The sequence below is a fragment of the Myotis nattereri genome, assembly GCF_964212035.1.
Source record: "Myotis nattereri genome assembly, chromosome: 3".
NCBI classification, from domain to species: Eukaryota; Metazoa; Chordata; class Mammalia; order Chiroptera; family Vespertilionidae; genus Myotis; species Myotis nattereri.
In genome coordinates, this window is record NC_138077.1 from 7496985 (window position 1) to 7519977 (window position 22993).

At 49.3% G+C, this 22993-nt stretch overlaps 1 protein-coding gene across 2 annotated transcripts in view; it reads left to right on the plus strand.

The window, feature by feature from the left end:
• PDE9A (phosphodiesterase 9A) overlaps window positions 1-22993 on the plus strand; it is an 87396-nt gene that overhangs the window by 36128 nt on the left and 28275 nt on the right. For both annotated transcript variants that reach the window (XM_081085724.1, XM_081085725.1), the window contains 2 exons: window positions 16930-16984; window positions 18159-18229. In XM_081085724.1, coding sequence (XP_080941850.1) covers window positions 16930-16984; window positions 18159-18229 — 126 coding nt within the window. The remainder of the gene's footprint in view (window positions 1-16929; window positions 16985-18158; window positions 18230-22993) is intronic.

A 22993-nucleotide genomic window follows, 5' to 3' on the forward strand; every position in this document is an offset into this window, starting at 1 on the left:
AGAGAGTTAGAAACATCGATGAGAGAGATCAATCAGCTGCCTCCTGCACGTCCCCCACTGGGGATGTGCCCGCAACCAGGGTACATGCCCTTGACCGGAATCGAACCCGGGACCCTTGAGTCCGCAGGCCGACGCTCTATCCACTGAGCCAAACCGGTTTGGCAAGCATCTCCCTTTTTGAGTTAATCAGTCTAACTAGAGATTTATACTAGATTTTATTGATTTCTTTTTTTAAAGACCCAGCTTTGAGTTTCATTGGCTTCCTCTGTTTGTCTCCTGTTTCATTGATTTCTCCTCTTTAGCTCCAGGTCTAATTTGCTCTTCTTTTTCTATCTAATAAAGGTGGAAGCTTAGATCATTGACTTTAAATCTTTCTCCTTTTTTATAATGATTAAAAGCTAGGTATTTCCCTCTACACATACTTTAGCTGTATCTCATACATTTTGGTTTGTTGTGTTTTCAATTTTATTCAGCTCAAAATATTTTTCTAATTTACCTTGTGGTTCCTTCTCTGGTCCATGTGTTATTTAAGAGTATATTATGTAATTTTCAAATACTTGGATATTTTCCAACTCTCTTTCTGCTGTTGATTTCTATTAATTCTAGTCTGATCAAAAGTAAACCCTGTGTAGCTTCTGTCTTTTTTAATTTATTGAGCTAAATGGTATACCTTGGTGACTGTCCCAGGTACTCCTGAAAAGAATGTATATTCTGCTGTTTTGGGTGGAATAATCTAGAAATGTCAATTAGGTCAAGTTAGTTGATAGTGTCGTTCAAGGTTCTTATACCTTTATTTTTTTTTTTGTCTACTTGTTCTACTGATTGATGAAAGATGAGATTGAAATATCCACTATATTGTGGATACATTTATTTCTTCTCTCAGTTCTGGCTTCATACCGTTTCAATTTCTGTTACTAGGTACGTACTTATTTAGGATTGTTGTGTCTTCTTGATGTATCTACTTCTTGATCCATATGAAATCGTCCCTTTATCCTTGGGACTATTTTCTGTTTTAAAGTCTTCTTTATCGCCTATTAATATAGCCACTGCAGCTTTCTTATGCGCAATGCTCATAGTTATATTCGTTTCCATCTTATTACTTTTAATATATCTGTGCCCTTATATTGGAAGTGGATTTCTTACAGGCAGCTTTTATCAATACTGGCAATTTCAGTTTTCAAGTGGCATTTCTAAACCATTCACATTATATGTGATTGTGGATATGGTTGGATTTAAATCTACTACCTTGATACTCATTTTCTACTTGTCTCATTCAAGCCTTCTTGACATTTTTTCTATCTTTTCCTACATCTTTTGCACAGAGAGCATTTTTTAATTCCATTTTCCTCCACTCTCGGTTTATGATCTTTGCTTCTTTATTGAATTTCTTTGAGGTTGCTCTTGGTTTCACAACATGTATCATCAGCTTATCACGGTCTTTAAATTATATTATTACACCCCTTCTCAACAGTGTAAGCATCTCACAACTGTGCTCTCGCTTCTCCCACCGCATTCTTTGTGCTATTTGTCATTCATTTCACTTCTATTTCCACGGGGAAACTCTTAATACACTGTTATCTTTTTTTCCTTTCTGTAGTCAGTGATGTTTTTTCTTCATTCCTTTGCATAGATCCGTGTTTGCATTTTTTTTGTTATATTGTTGATTGGACTTTGTTTCCCTCCTTCAAGAGCGTGGGCTCTGTCGGCCAGGCAGTTAAGTTACACGCAAGTCAGCCTGGTGCCTTTGAGACCGGTTGTAAGGTTTGCTAGGACGGTTGCAGAGGACCCTTGCTCCAGGCACAGTTCAGTCCTACTGTTAACGCATGGTCCCTCTGCGGTCCTTGCTGACTCCTGGCTGGCCACCGAGCATTCTCCACTCTGGCTCTTTGGAGCTCAGACATTTGGATATGAGGTGGAGGGATGCTGGGGGCAGATCACGTGGGACCCTGAAGGACCATGCAGAGGCCACTGCATTAGGAGGAGGGGGCAAGTGGAGGTGGTGAGGAGTGGTCAGATTCTGGCATGTTCTGAAGGAGGAGTCAGGTGATTTCCTGAGTGGAAATGGGATAGGAACAGAAGAGGTCAAAGAAGCCTCCAGGGTCCAGCCTGAGCCATGAAAGGGTGGAATGGCACCTTCTCCCCCACAGGACGGGAGCTGAGGGTGCGCAGGTGCAGGGAGGAGAGAGGAGCTCAGTTTTGGATGCATTGGGTGTGGTTTGGCTGTTGGACATCAGTGTTGAGAGGAGCCTAGAGCTCCCCCTCAGATAGGGATGTGACGTGGGGAGTGACATGTTTGTAGCCATGGGCGAGATGAGCTCCCCAAAGCAGGAGGGACTAAGGATTGAGCCCTGAGACTCATGGACAGAATTCCAGGAGAAGGAAGAAGGACATTGGCAACTTGACGCCATCCAGACACAGGACCAGGGACAAGGAAGCCCTGAGTGAGGGGTGCTTGCAACAGAGATGAGCTTGGGGAAGGAAGTCCATGCTCAGAGAGTCACATGACTGCCAGGGGAGGCAGAATATAGGAGATTCTGTGTAACTTAGGAGCCCAACTAGCACCAATGAGAGATGGAGTAGAGGCTTCTTCAGGGAAAGAACTTGACAAAAGCCAGAGCCAGTGTGGGTAGAACTGGCCGTCTTGAGATCCAAGCTCTGCCTCCCACAGGACTTGGGGCGAAGGGCTGGGCTTTCACGTCCTCATGGGGTGCCCAGCAGGTGGCTGAGTGAGGAGGGGGACAGTGAACTGGGAATTTCAGTCCCTCCCAAACCTGGGATCTTAGGAGCCACCAAGGTTGGATCACAAACTGCACTGCAGAGCACTAAGAGCCATATTAATATCTCAGCGGCATGAGGTTTTGCGTGAAGGACAATAAAGAGCCTTTCTCCTCAAGGTGCTAGGATGAGTCCCGCCTGCCTGTGGCTTCCTCTCTGCTTCCACCCAGGACAGTCCTCCTGGCGACAGAGGGAGCTGATGCACCCTCTTGCCGGGGGTGGGACAGTTTGTTCTCCAGTGTCATCTGTGCAGTTGCTCAAAGGGACCCCAGAGCCATGAGTGGCAGCTGCCTCAGGGGTGACCCTCTCGCTGACTCCCCCTAAGGGGCTTTCCTTCCTTCTCTGTCTCAATCCCTGTGTCCTCCAAGGGTTTCCTGGGATCACCTCCAAATACACTACCGGCACCCAGCTTCTGTCTCCAGTCAGCTTTTGAGGGACCCAACCTAAGGGCCGGGGGCTGGGGGCGGGCTGGGAGGACAAGAACAAAGGGCCGTCCCTCTGCCCTCCTCACTTGTCAGGGGGTGAAATGGCCCCAGGAAAGCCCCTAGCCCCACTCACTTCCATGTCCCCACAGAGTAGGAACTGGGATACATGCCTCCATGGTTCCTAAGAGGATGAATGCAATAGTTTATGCAGAATGCGGCTATCTCTTTAAATGGCCTAGAGGGCATATTTGAATGGCTAGCGGTTCTGTCTCTCCGGACCTGCTGGGTCTTAATAGAACCGGAATGCCTCCCACAGCTAAAACCACACTTGTCCTGCTGGCTCCATTCTCACTTGCACGTGAAGATAATGCTTGAAATTTGAGCACACACATGTTGTTTGTGAGAAATAATACAGCTTCTTAATAACGTTTTCTATTTTTAGTGCAGTTTCATTGCAAACAGCTTTATAATCACAGCCTTAGTCATTCTGATTTGCATTATTTTTTAAACAACAAGAGCGCAGTGTATAAAATGAGCACGAACCACCCTCCTGCGACGCCTGGGGGGCTGGCTCACTCCACGTCTGCTTCCTGCAGCTTTGTGGGCTTGTGGTTCATGCCCCGCTGGGGTGGCCGAGTAGACAAAGACAGCATCATTGTCACCGCGTGGGCGGCCAACAGGAACACCGGATCCATGTGTCATGAATGTAGAACCCAGTGTAGTGAAGACGGTGACCTCTGGCCAGCGCTGCAAGCACCTCAAGGGAGCAAACGTTCCCAGGGCTCCCTGCCTCCAGGCCTTTCCGGGACCGGGCAGAACCCACACACGACCACGTCCCGTGTAACTGAGGTGAGACACACCGACAGGAAATGCCAGTCTGATGGGCTCCAATAAAAGTACATATGCCTGGCCTGGCCAGTGTGGCTCAGTGGTTGAGCATTGACCTATGATCCAGGAGGTGACGGTTCGATTCCCGGTCAGGGCACATGCCCCAGTTGCTGGCTCAGTCTTCAGTAGGGGGCAGCCAATCAGTGATTTTCTCTCACCATTGATGTTTCTATCTCTCCCTCTCCCTTCCTCTCTGAAATCAATAAAAAAAATATTTAAAATATATAATATTTTTTACATGTACACACGCGTGTAACTGGGCCCCCCACCAAGGCAAAAGGCATTCCCGTCACCCCAGAAAAGTTCCTGGTGCCACTCTTCTAGACAGCCTGCTCACACCACCACCACAGGCTCCTTCCTCCTCCTCCTGATTGCGTGAGTTTCACCCTCTGTGAGCGGGTTCCTCCACTCAGCGTCGGGTTTCTAAGATCCGGGCATTCGCTTATTAACGTCTGTGTTGCTGAGTAGTCCGCCATCGTGTGAATATCCACAGCGGTTTCTCAGACTCTCCTGCTGATGGACGTTGGGTAATTTCCAGTGTGGGGTTAAGCTACCTAAGCACTGCACGAGTCTGATTGCAGACATGTCCGTTACCCTGGGTGACACCCGGGAGGGATGCTGCTGGTTCCCACGACCAGTGTGTCTAACTTAATAGGAAACTGCCACACTGTCTCCCCGGGGGACGCACCGTCCCACACTCCCGCGGGCGTGTGTGGGTGATCGAGTCATCCCACAGCCAGCCGGCTCCAGGCGTGCTCAGTGGTTTCAGTTGAGACGTTCAAGTGGGCGTAGAGAAATACTTCATTATGGCCTCAGCGTGCATTTCTTTGGATAACAGTGGTTGTTCAGCATGATTTTAAGGTGCTTATTGGCTACTCGAATATCCCACTTTGGGAAGTGTCTGTTCTAAGTATTTTGCTCATTGTTTAAAGTAGCTTGGATTGTCTTTTTATCACTGGTTTGTAGGGAATTCTGTATGTTTTGGATACATTTCATTGGTCAGATATATGTTTGGCAAATGTGTTTCTCAGTTTGTGACGTACCTTGTGCATTTTCTTAATGAGGACATTTGCTGGCATTTTTAATTGGATGAAGTCTAATTTAACAAGTTTCTCTTTTGTTTTGTATTTTCTGTGTCTTCTCCAAGAGCCCCCTTTTCTACCCTGGGGTCATGAAGATCAATTTTTAGGAGATTTAGACTTATAGCTGCTATATTTTCATCTATGATTCACTTTAAGTTCATTTTTTAAATTATTATTGATTTCAGAGAGGAAGGGAGAGGGAGAGAGAGACAGAAACATCAATGATGAGAGAGGATCATTGATCGGCTGCCTCCTGCACACCCCACACTGGGGATTGAGCCCGCAACCTAAATATGTGCGCTGACCTGGAATCCAACTATGACCTCCTGGTTCATAGGTCAACGCTCAACCACTGAGCCATGCCGCTGGGCCATTTTAAGTTAATTTTATGTGTGGTGTGAGGTAGGGGTTGACAGTCGTTTTTTTCCTGACATATCCAGTTGTTACAACTCCACTTGTTAAAAAGGCTTTCCTTTCCCACTGACACCTTTGTTGACAATTATGTCTCTCTATGTGAGGGTCTTTGTGGACTCTGTTCTGTGACACTGAACTATTTGTCTGGGCTGACACCACTCCCACACTGGCTTCGTCACCAGGGCTTGTAATCAGGTAGTCTTCCACCTTTGTGCTTCCTTTTCAGTTGCTTTGGTTACATGGGCCCTTTTCCCTACAAAGTTTAGAATAAATTGACAAGTTAATTCTTAATTCTAAAATGACTTTGATTGGGCCCAGCCCGACGTGGCTCAGTGGTTGAGCGTTGACTTATGAATTAGGAGGTCACGGTTTGATTCCCAGTCTGGGCACATGCCCAGGTTGCAGGCTCAATCCCCAGTGTGGGGTGTGCAGGAGGCAACCAAGCAATGATTCCTTCTCATCATTGATGTTTCTATCTCTCTCTCACTCTCTGGAATCAATGAAAATATATTTTAAAATAAAATAAAATGACTTTGATTGGGATTGCATTCAATACATGGCTATAATTTAATTAATTTGGGAATAACAACATCTGAACAACACGGAGTCTTCCGATCCATGAACATGATACATCCCTCCACTCAGCCAAGTTCTGCAGCTTTCAGGACGGGAGTCCTGCATACCTTTTGTTAAATCTATTCCTCAGCATTTTCCTTTTTCTGGTGTTATTGTTAACAGGCTCTTAATTTAACTTCCCATTTGTTTGCTGCTAGTTTATAAAAAATATAACAGATTTTTGTATGTTGGCCTGGTGCCTTCTGACATTCATTCGTTAGTTCTGGTGCTTATTTTATAGATTCCGAGGGTTTTCCATAGAGACGATGGTATCTTCTGATAACGAGGACAGTTTTACTTCTTGCATCCCAACCTTTTTTTTATTTCTGTTCCTTGCCTTGCTGAACTAGTTGCACCTCCAGTATCGTTAAATGAAAAGGAAAGGGAGCAGTCATCCTTGCCATCCCCTTGGACATGCTTACAGTCGCGGCATGAAAGGCTCGATCTGCTGATTTCAATGTCTGTGTCATTTTCCGGGTTGTTTTTAAGTCTATCTTGCCACAGCCTCTACAATCGTGTGCAACACGGTAAAGTCCACAGATGGAGTAAGACCTTTGGTCTGCAAAAAAGGCTCAGTCTTTTAATAGGTTTTAGCAGAAGTCCTGTCATTGGCACCATAATAGTTTATTGGATCAGAGTTTACCAGGACAGAATTCTTCCTGAAACTAGTCTCATGGGGCCATTGGATGCACTGACAGAACCCAGACATGATGAACTAGAGTTCACCCCCTTTGACTTCACCACAATTAAACTTTCCCACGGGGTGCCTTATCGCCCTGGTTATCAGGGAGCGGACGAAGTCCGGCCAGCAGGCGCCGTCAGCTGCTCGTTCTCAAGCTCAAATTCATCGGAGGGCATTCTCCAGAGAGTGTCGTCCCCGCGTCCTTCTCCCTCCAAGTTGACTTCATGGCACATGGAGGGAGGGGCTAGTTGGGGGGGGGGGTGCATGTGGAAGACCTTTCCAGGGTCAGAGTGCCGCTGCCCCAACTTTGCAGCCCTAAATGGGAGCGTGACTTGGCCGTGTTGTGACTTGGCCTTGTCCCTAGATCACACAGGCACTTAGGGTTATTAGGAGAATTAAATGATCAACGTATGCAAATCACTAGGAACAGTGCCTGGAACATAAAACCCCCATAAAGATTGTGTGGCTGTCGCAGTCTGAACAGCAGTAAAGGAAAAGGGTGCTGTCCCAGAGGCCGCGCCCCTTCCAGGCATTCTTCCGCCGCCCGCGGCACACTCAGCCTGCGGAGGAGAGCATCGCACCCAGACTTTTGAAATCCAACCGAAACTGGGCAGAGCATGAAGGTCCCCTCTCCAGCGAGGAGCAGCCCAGACAGGTGCGAAACAGCCTCCAAATTTCCCAGTCTGCTCATCGGGGTCCTTCCGTCTGCTTTGCTTTCTTCGTTACATCGGAACGACTGACAGTGTCTAGTTATCTGGGACATCTGAACCTTTGGCTGCTGATAAACGTGAGTGACTTCTCGGTAGGACAGACCCTGGAAAGGGCTCCTGTGCCTTTAAGAAGCGAGGGGAGGTCACTGTTGACCATATAACTTTATTGTGTTCCTGGGTTATAAAGGCACCATCCTCGTTCTGCACACCTAGTTTATGGCGTTCATAAACAGTGAGTTGCCAATGACTGCACCCGGGGCCAGCACATCCTCCACCGGCTGGCGGGGCCGGGAGAGCGGGCATGGAACAGGTGAGCGCACCCCTCTTGTTTCCCAGGAAGAGGGAGTGACACCCCAAGAAGGAGTGGAGAGAGGCGAACGGGGAGTCCCCCTCCCGGCCCTTCCTAGGCAGAGCCCTGGAAAGAACGGAAATAATGCACCCCCCAATCAGGGCTTTCGGGGAGCCTGTCTCTTCGGAGCCAAGCATTGTGGGTTGTTTTCTGTCATGCAAAGTAAGGTGAGGGGTTTGCAGTGTCTTGTTTTGAAGGCCTTGGGAGAGTATCTGTTACTACATGCTTCCTGGAGGATGCTCAGCAGCTCACGCCATTGCTTGGGGTGAGACTGATCAGGCGAAACAGCTGACTCCGCACATCCTATTAACATGGGTGGGCACGGCGGCCCTCATAGCACGAGAGATGGGGCCAGAGGGGAGCCTCAAGGCACCTCACGCATGCCCTCAGGTCTTGTTCATTGCACCGCTGGGGACTCAAAGGCATGGGGTTCAATGCCCGTGCTGACATCTGAGCATCTCCCCTCCGTGCGCAGGTTGGGGGGCAGCGGATGGCTAGGGCCAAGTTTGCGTTTTATTGGCCAGGGAGGCACCCCAACCTGCTCAGGTGTGCGGAGGACGGAAAGAATGATGGCCGTTGTTATTGTTCTGTTCAGCACGAGATGAAGCGATATGCTAGGCAGCGGCTGGGCGACGGAGTGAGTGCATCATGGTAAACGAATGTTTGGAGCAGGAATTGTAGGTTGTGTGGTCCTGTGGCTCGGTTCAAGCAGATTTTCATGTCATTCTGTGCTGGGGAGACTCGGGCTTCTATGAAACAGTAAACAATTCCTGGAAGGGGTGGGGACAGAGGCAGGTTCCTTGAACTGTCCGCTGCAGCTCAAGGCGGAGTTAGGCCCCGGCCTCGGGGCATCGGGAAATGCAGGCTCCGTAGACTCTGCCCTGGGCACTCGTGGGAGCAGCTGCGTAAACACCGGCGGAGGCGACCCATCCTGCCACCCTGCCACCCCACGGACTCTGTCCTGCCCGTGAACCCCAAGAGGCAACTCCACAGTCATCTCCCGGGGTTAGGTAGTGCAGTCCCCTTGGGTCTGTTCCAAGGGTCAGGTCCTGAGGCCTCTGAGTGCAGATTCATGGCCTGAAGCTGGGCTGTTTGGGCAGCACCCTAAAAACTGGACCCAGCCTCGGCCAGCCTCTACGATTGCCCTGGACCTCAATGGGAGTCTTGTCTCACAGGAGATACTCCACCAGCCCCAGGATTTCCCCATCGGTGCCTGTCACCTGGGTAGCCAGCCAGACAAGCGCCCAGCACCTAATGTAGGTCAGTCCCGGTGTGACCAGGTGAACAGCAGCCCAGACTTGAAGAGGCCGATGATGAACCTATGGAAACCTCTACCCTTTGATGGTCCGAATGTTTTGCCTTTAAAGCCATCGGTGTGGAGGAGCCCATCACAGTGACCTTGCAGCAGTGCCCTTGCAGCTGCTGTAGGCCCAGGCACCAGGACACTCTAGATCAGTGGCTCTCCACCGTGGCTGCACAGAAGAATCACCTGGGGGTCTTTTTTTTAATATATATATTTTTTTTTTTATTGAGTTTTTACATAGAGGAAAAGAGAGAGATAGAGAGTTAGAAACATCGATGAGAGAGAAACATCGACCAGCTGCCTCCTGCACACTCCCCACTGGGGATGTGCCCGCAACCCAGGTACATGCCCTTGACCGGAATCGAACCTGGGACCTTTCAGTCCACAGGCCGATGCTCTATCCACTGAGCCAAACCGGTTTCGGCTGGGAATCTTTTTAAAATCCTGATTTCTGGGCCTCATCCTCCGGAAATTCTGTTCCTTTGTTATGGGGTGGGGCCACAACATTAGTAACAAAAAAAACAGAATTTCCAGAGGATGAGGCCCAGAAATCAGGATTTAAAAAGATTCCCAGGTAATTCTAAGGTGCAGCCAAGGTGGAGAACCACTGCTCTAGATAATAGGCCAGCTGTGCTCGGGGAGCAGTTTCCCCCGGAGAACATGTAAGGGGCATGGGGTCCTTTGAGCATTGCAGGATTTTAATTGCAACTCATCCGGGTGGTTGAGTGTAGTGATAGTTTAGTGCTTTTTCTGGCTGAGTTGGGTTCCATCTGTACGAATCACCCGTAGTCCGTGCTGCTGTCCCATCTCTCAGAATCTCATTTCCGTTCTCCCGATTTCCTCAAAAAGTCCAGGTCCAGAGGAACCCCCACAGACCCAGTCATGTGCACCCCGAATTGCTGGTTATCCTTAAAGCTGTTGGGAAATTCTCAAAGCAACATTCCTTGAATGGGCATTCATTTTTAAATGTGTGCCATGCAGCAGCAGCGGAGAGAGAGGGGGCGGGGAGTCCTACATACCGTCAGGTCTTTATTCTGATGGCGTGTGGTTTGGCCTCAATGATTGGGAATAACTACCTTTTGTGATTGAAAACTGCTGTCGCCCCTAAGTCCAGGCGTGTGGGACTCCAGGGCTCCAGGGGCACATTCCAGACATTGCAGGCAGGGTTCTGGAGGTGGTGCCCCCAGACTCAGCCTGTCACCCCCAGGGAACAGGAGCTCACCAGGGAAGTCACTGGAGGCGAGAAAGGGCCCTCAGTGACCCCCAGCAATGTAATGCCTGCGTCTGTGGGGAACCCCCAGTGCTATAATGATAACACCTGTGGCTGACAGCACACTCAGTGATGTCACAACAACAATAACAAGAGCTCGTACAAGCAGCGCTCACTGCGGGTCCCGTCCAGAGTCCTTTGCACAAAGTAAATCACAGTTTGTTTGCAAGTGCTGGAATCCACTGGGAGGAAGCGTGGCGGCTGCAGGAATTGCAATGAGCCAGGTGGGAGGGAGGCCTCGTTTCCGGATCTGGGCTCAGGGTGTGGAGGTTGGGAGGGGCGGGGGCGGGGGGGGGGGGGGGGGGGCCTGGGGCTGGAAATTACATTTAGACATGAAAATCCCACAATGCTCAAAGGATCACACCGCAAAAGTCCAAAGGAAAATCCCTCCTTAACTCTTCCATTCTCTCTATAAAATGTTTTATTAAACTTTTCATGTTAAAATAATTTAAGATTCACACAGTTGTAAAAAAAAAAAAAAAAAAAAAAAATGCAGACAGAGCCCATGTAGCCTTTACTCGTTTTCCCACCAGGGTCACAGCTTTGCAAGCTACCATGCGATACCACAGCCGGGCTGACACCGGTCCAGGCCAGACACGGAATGCTCCACCCCACAGCCCTCACAGCCCTCTCACGGCCACACCAAGCTCCTTCCGCCCCCCACCAGCTCCTTATCCCCTGGCAATCCCCGATGTGTTCTCGGTTTCTCTCGTCTTGTCATTTCCAGAGTGTTCTGGGAATGCAGTCATTCAGGAGGTAACTTTGCCACTGGCTTCCTTCGCTCAGCAGCCTTCTCTGGAAATTCGTGCAGGTGGTTGTGTGTCGAGGTCGTTCAGTCCTCTTTATTGCTGAGTTGTGTTTCAGGGTGGACTGCAGTTTGTTTATCTCCTCTCCCCCTGAAGGGCGTGTGGGTTGTCCCCAGTCTCGGGGCTATTGCAAACAAGGCTGTTGGGAACATCGTGTACGGGCCTCTGTGTGAATATAAAATTTCATTTCTCTGCTTTGGGGTCCAATTGCTAAGTCATACGGGAGTTGCCTCTTTAGAATTTTTAAGAAGCTGCCGCCAAACCGTCTCCCAGAGCGGCTGTACCATTTACATCCCCGCCAGCAATGTGTGTGATCCATGTCTCCGCCAGCATCTGGGGCTGTCACTGTTTTTTATTTTAGCCTTTTTGATAAACGCGCAGTGAGTCTCTCTGTGGTTTGGGTTCGCATTTCCTGATGGTTAAAGACGCTCAGTATCCTTTCCTGTCCTTATTCTCCGTCCGTATATGCTCTGCAGTGAAGTGTCCGCCAGTGTCTCTTGCCCGTTTTCAAATCGGGTCCTTTGGTTTTTACTGCTGTGTTTTGATAGTTATGTTCATAATCTATATTCAAGTCTTTGTCAGATGTGTGGTTTGCAAATATTTTCTCCGAGACTGGAGCTTGTGTCTTCACCGTCTTAACATGATCTTTCTCAGAACTAAAGTTTCCGTGTTGATGAAATCCAGTTTATCCATTTTTCCTTGTATGGACTGTGGTTTTGGTGTCGAATCTAAGAATTCCCTGCATAGCCCAAGATCCTGAAGATTTTCTCCTGTTTTTTTTTTTTCTAAAATGTTAAAATTTTATATTTTTTTTATCTGTGGTCCATTTTGCATCAATTTTTAGATAAACTCTGTTGAGGGTTAGATCGAGGCTCATTTTTCTGCCTGTGAGCGTTCAATTGCTTCAGCACTGCCTGTTGAAAAGACTCCTCCATTAAACTTTTTATCCTATATAATAAAAGCCTAATATGCTAAGTGTCCAATCGTCCTGTCGGCCGTTCAACCAGTCAAAGCGTAATATGCTGATGATCTGCTAAGACTGCTCAACCACTCGCTATGACGTGCACTGACCACCAGGGGGCAGACACTCCAACCGGTAGGTTAGCTTACTGCTGGGGTCCAGCCGATCGGGATTGAGCAAGAAGGGCTGGACACACCCTGAAGCACTCCCATGGTCCCTCCCCGGCTGGCCAACCTCCCACATCTCTTCCCAACCCCAATCATGCACCAGTGGGGTCCCTCAGCCTGGCCTGCACCCTCTCACAATCTGGGACCCCTTGGGGGATGTCAAAGAGTCGGTTTCAGCCTGATCCCACAGGCCAGGCCAAGGGACCCTACTGGTGCATGAATTCGTGCCCCAGGCCTCTCGTTTTAACATAATTAAAGATGCACACAGTTGTAAGAAAAAAGACAAACAGAGCCCATGTAGCCTTTACTCGTTTTCCCACAATGATCACATCTTTGCAAGCTACAGTGAGATACCACACTCGGGCTGTTGACACTGACACAGTCCAGACACAGTATGTCCCACCCCACAGGGTCCCTCACACTCCCCTCTTAGAGCCACACCCAAGTCCCTTCCACTGTGACACGGATCAAAATCAGTTGTGCATATTTGTGTGGATATGATTCTGGGTTATCTGTTCTGCTCCGTGACCTCTGTGTCTGTTCTTCAGTATCTTTCCCAATATTACACCGTCTTGATTATTGTAGCTGTATATTACGTCCTAAAATTAGATTGGCAATTCCTCTCATTTTATCTCCTTTTTCTAAATTGTTTTAGCTATTCTAGTTCCTTTTTATTTCCATATAAATGTTAGAAAATCTTGTCTATTTCTACAAAAATAAAATCCTGCTGAGGTTTTGATAGACATTGTGTTAAACCTGTCTGTCAGTTTGGGGAGAATTGACATCTTTACTATGTTGAAGCTTCCAGGTAGGTCTCATTTATTTATATCTTCTATGATTTCTTTCCTGGATATTTTGTGGTTTCCAGCATACATCTTCTGCATATGCTTTGTTACACTTGCACCTAAGGTTCTTGAAGTATTCGTAAGTGGCCTTGTGGTTTCATTTCAGTGTGTATGTGGTCATTGGTCATATATGTAAATACAACTGATTGCGTGTGTATATCTTGTATCCTGTGACCTTGCTGAACTCACTTATTAGTCCTAAGAGGGTTTTTTATAGATCCCGTGGAATTTTCTATGTAGACAGTTGTGTCATCAGCAAACAGGGACGGTTATATTTCTTCCTCTCTGATATGCATGCCTTTTACTTCCTTGTCTTGCCTTGTTGCGCCAGCTGGCACTGCCTGTTCTGTCCTGAGCGAGAGCCGTGAGAGACATCCTTGCTTTGTCACAACCTCAGGAGAAAGCACTCGGTCTTTCGCCATTAAGTATAGTGTTAGCTATAGGTTTCTTGCAGATTTTTTTATCAACTTGAAGAAGTTCCCCTCATTTTCTGTTTTCCTGAGAGTTTTATCATGAATAGATGTTGAATTTCTTCAAGTGCTTTTTATGAATTGATAGGATCGTATAATTTTTTCTTCTTTAGCCTGTTAATATAGTTGATTACATTGATTTTTTTAATATTAAACCAGCCTTGCATCCCTGAAATAAACTCTGCTTGATCTCGATGTATAATTATTTTTATATATTGCTGAATTCTGTTTGCTAGTTAAAGGGCTTTTACATTGGTATTCATGAGGGATGTTGGTCTGTATTATCTTTTTTGGTTGTCTTTGTCTGGATTTGGTATCAAGTTATGTTTTGCAATTTTTTTTTTTTTTTTTTGCTTTAACAATAGCTAAAACAATTCATAAAATGAATCCAGACGTGTTCCCTCCTTTTCTGTTTTCTGGAAGAAATTGTTTAGATTTGTCTTAATTCTTCTTCTTCAAATGTTTGGTGAAGTTCTCTAGTGAAACCATCTGTACCTGATAATTTCTTGGGGGGTTTCAATTAGAAATGTAATTTCCTCAATAGTGACAGGCTGTTCAGATTACCTGTTTCATGTTGGATGAGTGCGGTGGTTCATGCTTTTCTAGGAATTGGTCCATTGCCACCTGAGGTGTCAAATGTGTGTGTGTGGACGTTGTCCGTAGTGTTCCCTCATAATCCTTCTGGTGCCTGGAGGGTCTGGAGTGATCTTCCCTTTCTCATTCTGATTTTGGTGATCTGTGTCTTCTCTCTGTGTCTCTGTCCGTCTTCCCCAAAGTTGGTCAATTTACTGATATTTTTAAATAACCAGCTCTTCCTTTCATTGATGTTCTACATTGTTTTTCCGGTTTCCATCTAACTGATTTCTGCTCTTTATTATTTCCTTCCTTCCTCCTGCTATTGTTGTGGATTTATTTTGCTTTGCTTTTTTTGGGCTCTTAGATTATGGAGTGGAGACTTTTCCTCTCTTCGAATGTAAGCATTGGGTGCTATAAATGTCCTCTCCGTCTTGCCCTCGCTGTGTCTCACAGCCGCCTTTCGCTGTGCTATATTTTCATTTTCATTTGGTTTGATGCCTTTTTAAATTTCTCCAGAGACTTCCTCTTTGGTCCATGGGTTGCTTAGACGTGTGCTGTTTGGTTCCCAAGTGTTTGGAGGCCTCCCCGCTATATTTCTGTTCCTGGTTTCTAGCTTGATTCTCTTGTGGCCGGAGAACATACGCTCTATGGTGTTAGTTCGTTTACGTTCGTTGAGGTTTTCCTTACGGTCCAGGATGTGGTCTATCTTGGAAGGCACCTGAAAAGAAAGCGTGTCCCACTACTGTTAGGTGGAGCAGTCTATAAATGTCAATTGTTTGATGGCCTTCTAAATTTATCTCAAGACTTTGAGATCATTAACTCTTGGAGGTTACGTGAGTGATTTATTACTTTTGCCAGAGATTTCAGGATAAGTGATCGGCAGTCCTGCTGATTCACCAGGAGGGCCTGTGAGGCCTTTGCACTGGTGCTTCCCATCGATGGAGTCGCCAATTTTGTCCCCTGGGGGGTGTGAGCCCCCGGAAGTGTAGGGCCTTGGATCAGGCAGCAGCTCAACACACAGCTCTATGAAAGTTCCCTGGTTGACATTTTCACTCTTGTAGTTTCCAGAAACATAACAAAACGTCGTTTTTCTTCTTCGCATCAAGACATCAAATACGCCAGAGGGGACCTTTGGTCTCTTGGTCCACCCTTTCATTAGGTTAATTTAGATTGATTAGTTTCTTTAATTTTTTAAAGGAAATAAACATGCGTATTACCTAAATGTATAAGATACAGAGAAGCAAAAATAGAAAATAAAATTTACATAAAGTCTTACAACCAAAAAATAACTACCATTATTATTTCAAACTGTATCCTCCCAGTGTCTCCAAATATGGGATCATACTGTTTTACAATCCTTTTTTTTTTTTTTTTTGCTTTAACAATAGACATGAACATTTTCCAAGATGTTATTTCTAATAGCAGAATAGGATCCCAGAGTATGGATGTGTCATCACTTATTTAATGTCCATTTGATAGACATATAGGCGGTTACAGCTTTCACCATGTGAAATAGCACTGGCGGCCAGCTCTGTGCACAGACATGAGCATTTCCTAGAAATGGAGACACTAGGTCAGAGCATCTGAGCATTTCCAGCTTCAGAACCCCATTGCCCAGTTGGATTATTGTGATGTTTTTTGGGGTTTTTTAGAGAAGAAGGGAGAGGGTGAGGGAGAGAGAAACATCCATGATGAGAGAGAATCATGGATCGGCTGCCTCCTGCACGCCCCCTACCGGGGATCAAGCCCGCAACCCAGGCATATGCCCTGACCAGGAATCGAACCATGGCCTCCTGGTTCATAGGTTGGAGCTCAACCACTGAGCCACACCAGCCGGGCGATTATTAGGATTTTTTGTTTGCTCGGCAGGATTCTTTTGATTTTAGTGAAGGGTTAGGCACAGAGTCTCGCTAAGCCTCGGGTAGGCTCTCAGTGTTTAGGGGCGTGAACTGATGGGCAGCTGCAGCCAAGAAGCGATCGCTCCCCGTCCACGAGCGTAGACTGCTGGGGGAGACAGGTCTGTGGGCATCTACACCTTCCCGAGAGGTACCCAGCATGGGCCAGGCAGGAAACAGGAAACCAGGCAGGTCAAGTTCAGCCTGGGCCTGTGCCTTGTAATCCAGCCGCCCGGCCTGTTTTGTGTGCCAGGCAACAAAGGGACAGGTTTCGCCTGCTTCCGCTCTCGGGACCTGCCCCGAGAAGAGAACACCATGTTTTGCACTGGAAATAGGCCTTGAACCCGCTCTGTCATGGTAATTGCCCTCATAAAATGAACCAGGGAACTCTGTGAAAACATCCCCTAGTTAGAGACCCAGTCCCGCCTGCTTTTATAGCCGGTTCCTGGGATGGGAGGGCCGCTCTGCTGAGAGGCATTAAAAGGCAGGGTAGTGGCCTGGAGCAGTCCAGGGGGAAAGAGCATTTGGAGGTGGACAGAGAGGTCCTGGGGTGCTGACGGGTGTCGGAGCTTCCGTCCGGGTGAGGCGGGTAGCTCCTCGCCGCGGCATCGGTGCACGTGCCCACAGCAGGTGGGTCAGGCCGGCGGACCCGCACTCCTTTCCTTTTTCCATCTGTCTTTCTTTTTCGCTCTGCAGAGAAAGAAGAGTTAATCCAGAGCGTGCTGACCCAGGTTGCAGAGCAGTTCTCGAGGTACAGACGTCAGAGCCGTGTCCTCCGGCCAGTGTGCCTGTTCTCGGCGGCAGGGGGAGCCCGTGGGGTGGGGTCCAGGAAACACAGCAAAGACCGTATGTCCCAGACCGTGTGAGGTGGGCGCTGTTAGAATGAGGGCCCATGTTGCCGAGATTTTTCTCGACGGGCTCTGCTGGGACTCGGAGTTCTGGCTACAAGCACTGAGACCATTTTTAAAATGGGCCTTCTGCCCTAGCTGGTGGCTCAGTGGATAGAGCATCAGCCTGCGGACTGAAGGGTCCCAGGTTGGATTCTGGTCAAGGGCACATGCCCGGGTTGTGGGCTCGATCCCAGTAGGGGGCGTGCAGGAGGCAGCTGATCAATGATTCTCTCTCATCATTGATGTTTCTCTCTCTCTCTCTCTCCCTCTCCCTTCCTTTCTGAAATCAGTAATAAAAATATTACGGACCGTTTCATTCTGGGCTGTCCTCCCGTTCTGGTCACTGTGGTATCTCACCGCCCAGGGGAGTTCAAATGGGGAGAGGCCATATGGGTGGTACTCTCTTTTTTAAAAAATATATTTTTATTGATTTCAGAGAGGGAGAGAGAGAAACATCAATAATGAGAATCATCGATCTGCTGCCTCCTGCACGCCCCCTACTGGGGATCGAACCCAAAACCTGGGCATGTGCCCCGACTAGACCGGGAATCAAACCCATGACCTCCTGGTTCATAGATCGACGCTCAACCACTCAGCCACTCTGGCTGGGCTGGGTGGTACTTTCTTGAAGCCCAAGAATTGTCTTATTGACTGGGTTGGAGCCTGGAGAGGGCACCCAGTGCCCTGAGGTGGTGTGTGCCCGGGGGGGGGGGGGGGCATCCAGCTGAGAGCAGAGCGCCCCTCGGGGCACGGGCTCACTCCCAGGCATGGAAGGAAATATCCCCTCTGGCAAGGAGCTGCTGTGGTCCCACTTGGGAAATACACCCCCAGATAGTCTGAGAGCGTCTCTCCTTCCTCCCCTGTACCCCCGACTGTGCTACTTCCTTAAAAGCAACTCCTGGCATCTTTGTGCCCCCCCTCACCTGCCCACTCGCATACCTCCCCCTGCCCGTGATTCAGCAGCTGTTTGCTGAGCCCATTTTAACTTTGAGAAACGTATGGCTTATGGCTTTTCTTTTTTTCTTTCATTCCTAGAGCATTTAAAATCAACGAACTCAAAGCTGAAGTTGCAAATCACTTGGCAGTGCTAGAGAAACGCGTGGAATGTGAGTGCAGCTTCGGTTTTCCTTTCGCTTACATGTCCTTTGACCTCTGTTTAACTTCACCTCATAAACCAGGGGAGGGAGGTGCAGGGAAGCGTGAGGCCTTTTCTCTGTGAAATGCCTAAATGTTATGTTAGCAAAGGTTCGAGCAGTGACTAACCCGCGAGTTTTAAAAGTAACAAGTACAGCCCTAACGGGTTTGGCTCAGTGGATAGAGCGTCGGCCTGCGGACTGAAGGGTCCCAGGTTCGATTCTGGTCAAGAGCATGTACCTTGGTTGCGGGCACATCCCCAGTGGGGAGTGTGCAGGAGGCAGCTGATCCATGTTTCTTTTTAAAAAAAAAATAATAATTTTATTGATTTTTTACAGAGAGGAAGGGAAAGGGATAGAGAGTCAGAAACATCGATGAGAGAGAAACATCGGTCAGCTGCCTCCTGCACACCCCCTACTGGGGATGTGCCCGCAACCAAGGTACATGCCCTTGACCGGAATCGAACCTGAGACCCTTGAGTCCACAGGCTGACGCTCTATCCACTGAGCCAAACCGGTTAGGGCTGATGGATGTTTCTAACTCTCTATCCCTCTCCCTTCCTCTCTGTAAAAAAAAATCAATAAAATATATTTTTAAAAATTAAATTAAAGAAATAAAAGTAACGAGTACACGGTCACGTGTTGCCGTGCCCGCGGAGCACAGGGTGAGAGCGGGACGCCTCGAGCACGCCCCTCTGGACAGGAGCTTCTGTGAGTACCTTGTGGGTCTCCTTCAAGGAAATGAGGTCCCGCGGACCCACACTCCGCGGTGTCACAGTTTGGGGGAAGCGTGTCCCCTGCCGTTACCTCTCGGTTCCCTGTCACCGCAAGGAAAGCAGGAACCCCGCTGGTGAGCAAGGAGGGTGGTCCCGTCCTGAGCCGGTGGCCACGGGGCTAGAATTCTGGAGGAAAGCGGCCTGTGTGTCCTCCTCGGTGCGTAAGGAGCTGGGCTGGAGCCCCACGCGCCCCGTCCAACTCCCAACGCGAAGGAAGGCTCTTGGTCAATGTCAAGGCGAAGGGCAGCGGTTCAAGGCACCTTATCTCTTCACCTGGAGGATGACTAAGCAAACCCCGACCGGAAGCCAGCGGGGCTGCGGCGTCCCCGACACTGCCTGGCTGATTCATACTGGCCAGACTCGGCTGGATGGCACCTTTCATTACCTGGCATGAATTGCTTGGGTGTTTTGGGGAAAGGAGATTGAGGAGCATGTAAAAGCCCATTCGCCTGAGTCACGTGAAACGTGATTCGCACAGTCATACTTCTCCAAGGGCGATGACACTTTGGAAATCCTTTCACCATGGCAGCTTCAGAGCAGTTTTATTTTTCCCCATTGAAGAGCCACAAAGAGATAAGTGATTTGCTCAAATGCACTCAGCAAATTAGAAAAGTAAATAAGCCTGGGACCAGCACCAGGCTCCTGGCGGGGCTGCTCTCGCCGCCTGCCGCCTGCCCTTCTGTGACATGTCACCTTCCTCCACTCCTGGCTGGGGCGCCCACAAGGGGGCCTGAGAACGTAGGTTAGGAAGCAGGCTGCCGGCAGCCACCGGTTGTGGCTGCATTGAACAGAAAAGGGGTTCGTTCTTTTCTTTCAAATTCTCATATGAAGATATTTTTAGAGAAAGTGGAAGGGAGGGAGGGGGGCAGAGAGAGAGAAACATTGATGTGAGAGAGACATATCGATTGGTTGCCTCCTGCATGCACCGTGCCCTGACCGGGCCGGGGATTGAACCTGCAATCCATGTTCGTGCCCTTGACCAAGGATCAAACCCGAGATCCTGCAGTCTTCGGGCCAACACTGTAGCCACTGAGCCACACCAGCCAGGAGAAAAGGGGCTTTTTCAAAAGGATAAAAGGATTTTGGGGAGCTCCCATGGTCACCAGGAGGGCCCAGGAGTAGGGCTGGGCTCTGCAGCAGGAAGGGTGCCCAGAATCCCGGCATAGCTGACTCCGTGAGGATGCTGAGCTGCGCGTCAGAACCGCACACGTATGGTACCTGCCCCATGGGCACTGCTGCAGACATCAGGCTGCTTCTCCAAGCACTGGCTACAGGTTCAAATTCTGGACAGAGGGGGACCATGTGCCCACACCCTTGCTGCAAGAGAGGCCAGACAATGTGCATTAGTCTCCTGTGTCTGCCGTGACAAAGGACCACAAACTGGGAGGCTTAAACCACAAAAAAAGAATCCTCCCACAGTTCCGGAGGCCAGAGTCCAAAATCAAGGCGTCTTCAGGGTCGATTCCTTCTAGAGGCTGAGGAAGAATCTGTTCCAGGGCTCTTTTGGCTTCCGGTGGCTGCCAGCCAGCCTTGGCTTGTGGCCACATCACTCCAAACTGTCTTCCCAGGGCCTCTCCCCCCTGTGTCTCTGTGGCTCACGCCCCCTCTGCCTGTCTCTTACACAGACACCTGTCTTTGGATTTAAGACCCACCCTAATCCAGGATGACCTCACCTGGAGGACTCTGCCAAGAACCTGTTTCTAAATAAGGTCCCATTCGCATGTCCCAGGATTTAGGATGTGAGCACATCTTTGGGATGTGAGCCACTGCAGTGAGCATTTGGCATTTCCAAACATGGGAAGGGGTTCAGCCAAAGAACACAGAAAATGAACGTTCGCTGCTGAGTCCCCGTCGACACTGACAGCGGGGAAAGTCGGTCACCACCGGGCGGGCCAATGTCCAGGGCAGCGGTGCCGCCTGCTCGGCCTCCTGCCCTCCAGCTCCTCCCACTTCCTCCTGCCCTCGCCCATCTCCCCCTCCCCACACGGAAGCCGCTCCAGCGCCCACCGCCCACCACCACTTGCAAACAGGCAAGTTGAAGAGGCCATGAAGGAGTTTTGAAAACCCCTGCAGAGATCTATGTTGACCTCAACTTGGGTGGCTTCTGGCGTCTGGCCGTTGAGACGATGATCAGGCCAAGAAGCGTTTTTATTTTGCCTTCAAGTGCCATGTGAATGAAGGACCATTAAAGGACGCAGCCCATAGGACCTTCTTCCCTGGCCTGTCTGAGGCCCAGAATTCTCCAGAACCGGCTTGCTCGTTGGCAGGAAGGCATCTCCCTGCAGAGCCCTTGGGTAAACCACAGAAACCCTGCAGATTCACATGATGGCCTGTAAGAGGCACCACGCCTCCGCCCTCCGAGCTCAGGCTCGCTGCCTAGGTCGAAATTACTGGGGTTTTTACTGGCTGTGCTCATTTCTAGCACCAAGGCCCAGGGCGCAGGAATGGGATGGAGGAAGCCGCCCTCTCAGGAGTAGGGAGGGAGATGGGAAATGGTCTCTGAATTGTGGGTTGGGCAGTGGGCCCCCACAACCACACTTGGGAGCCTCTGCTCCCACCAGCCCCCGGCTTCCCCATCTCCTGGCTGCCCGCCTCCCATCAGGAATGTGGCCATGACTCAGAAGGGCTCTTGACCTCCTTGAACTTCACCTGGCTTTGGGCTGGCCCTCTCCTGGTGCTTCTGGCGGCCACCTCCCCAGCCTCCAGCAGCCTCTGCACCAGCACAGAGTGGCAGGGACATCGTGCCTGCGCCATTCCCCAGGGGGATGCGTTCCACAGAGCCTCCGGAGACAGGGCAGGGCACCCCAAGGACGGGGCAGGTACCCTGGAAGGGGAAGGGAGGCCTTGGAGGAGAAGGGTCCTGCAGCTGGCCCTCTCATGCAGATCACTTGGGGAAAAGGTCATCCCACTACTCAGAGGGCAATCCCTACCCAGCCATCTGCCAGACAAGCTGGCCTGGGCCGCTGGACTGGGAAGGCTGCCAGGAACCGACTGCCAGCGCTCCACTGGGCCCAGGCCAGGTATAGGCTCACACACACACGCACACACACACACATGCACACATGCACATATAAAGACACTGAGACATACCCACATGCACTCACATGCATAACCCCCCCGCATGCACATACTTGTAAACACAGAGACACGTATAAACATGCACAGACACACACCCATCCGTGCACCGTGGTCACGTGCACACACACTTTCTCTGGTCATCGTGAGCTGTTTTCTGCTTCTGGAGCTCGAGCAGGCGGCCAGCCAGCGCCGGCCATCTGTAGGCAACATTACATTGTTTGACTTGTTTTCAGTGGAATTTCCTGCTTTTTTTTTTTTTTCACCTTCCAAACATATCATTCTTCTGAATCAAACATAAGTTTCCCCATTTCCTTCATTCACTTTAAGAGCTTTTCTTCCTTTTCATGTGAAATGTTGGCCTTCCTCAAGGAGTCTGGGGTCCCTCTCAACTTATAGAGATTATTTTGTAAACACAGGACACCCAGGTCCTCGCTCACTTCCTGGTCAGCAATGAAGCATTGCAAGGGTTTCACTTCCTTCCTGGTTTACTGGCCACTGGCCACTGTGCAGGGGGGTCCCTGCGCCAGGGTCCCTGAGGATGGGCACAGGGCAGCCTGTGCCCAGGGCCTGGACTAAAACCTAACCACAGGGAGAGCCGGCCCCGAGGCTCATGCAAACAATCGAGGAGACCCGAAGCTGAAACCAACCTTGCTTTTCTCCTTGTCAGTCGGGAAATGTGCTTTATGTGAATTCTTTACCAAAGTCCTTGGAGGAAGTGTTGAAACGGCTCACATGGCTTTAAACAGCTTTAACCAGCTCTGCAGCTGAAGGGGGCCACACACACACACACACACACACACACACACACACACACACACGCTTCTTCCACAAGCTCTGGGAGGGGCCAGCGTGGAGCAGAGCTGCCTCCGGGTCCCATTCTGCT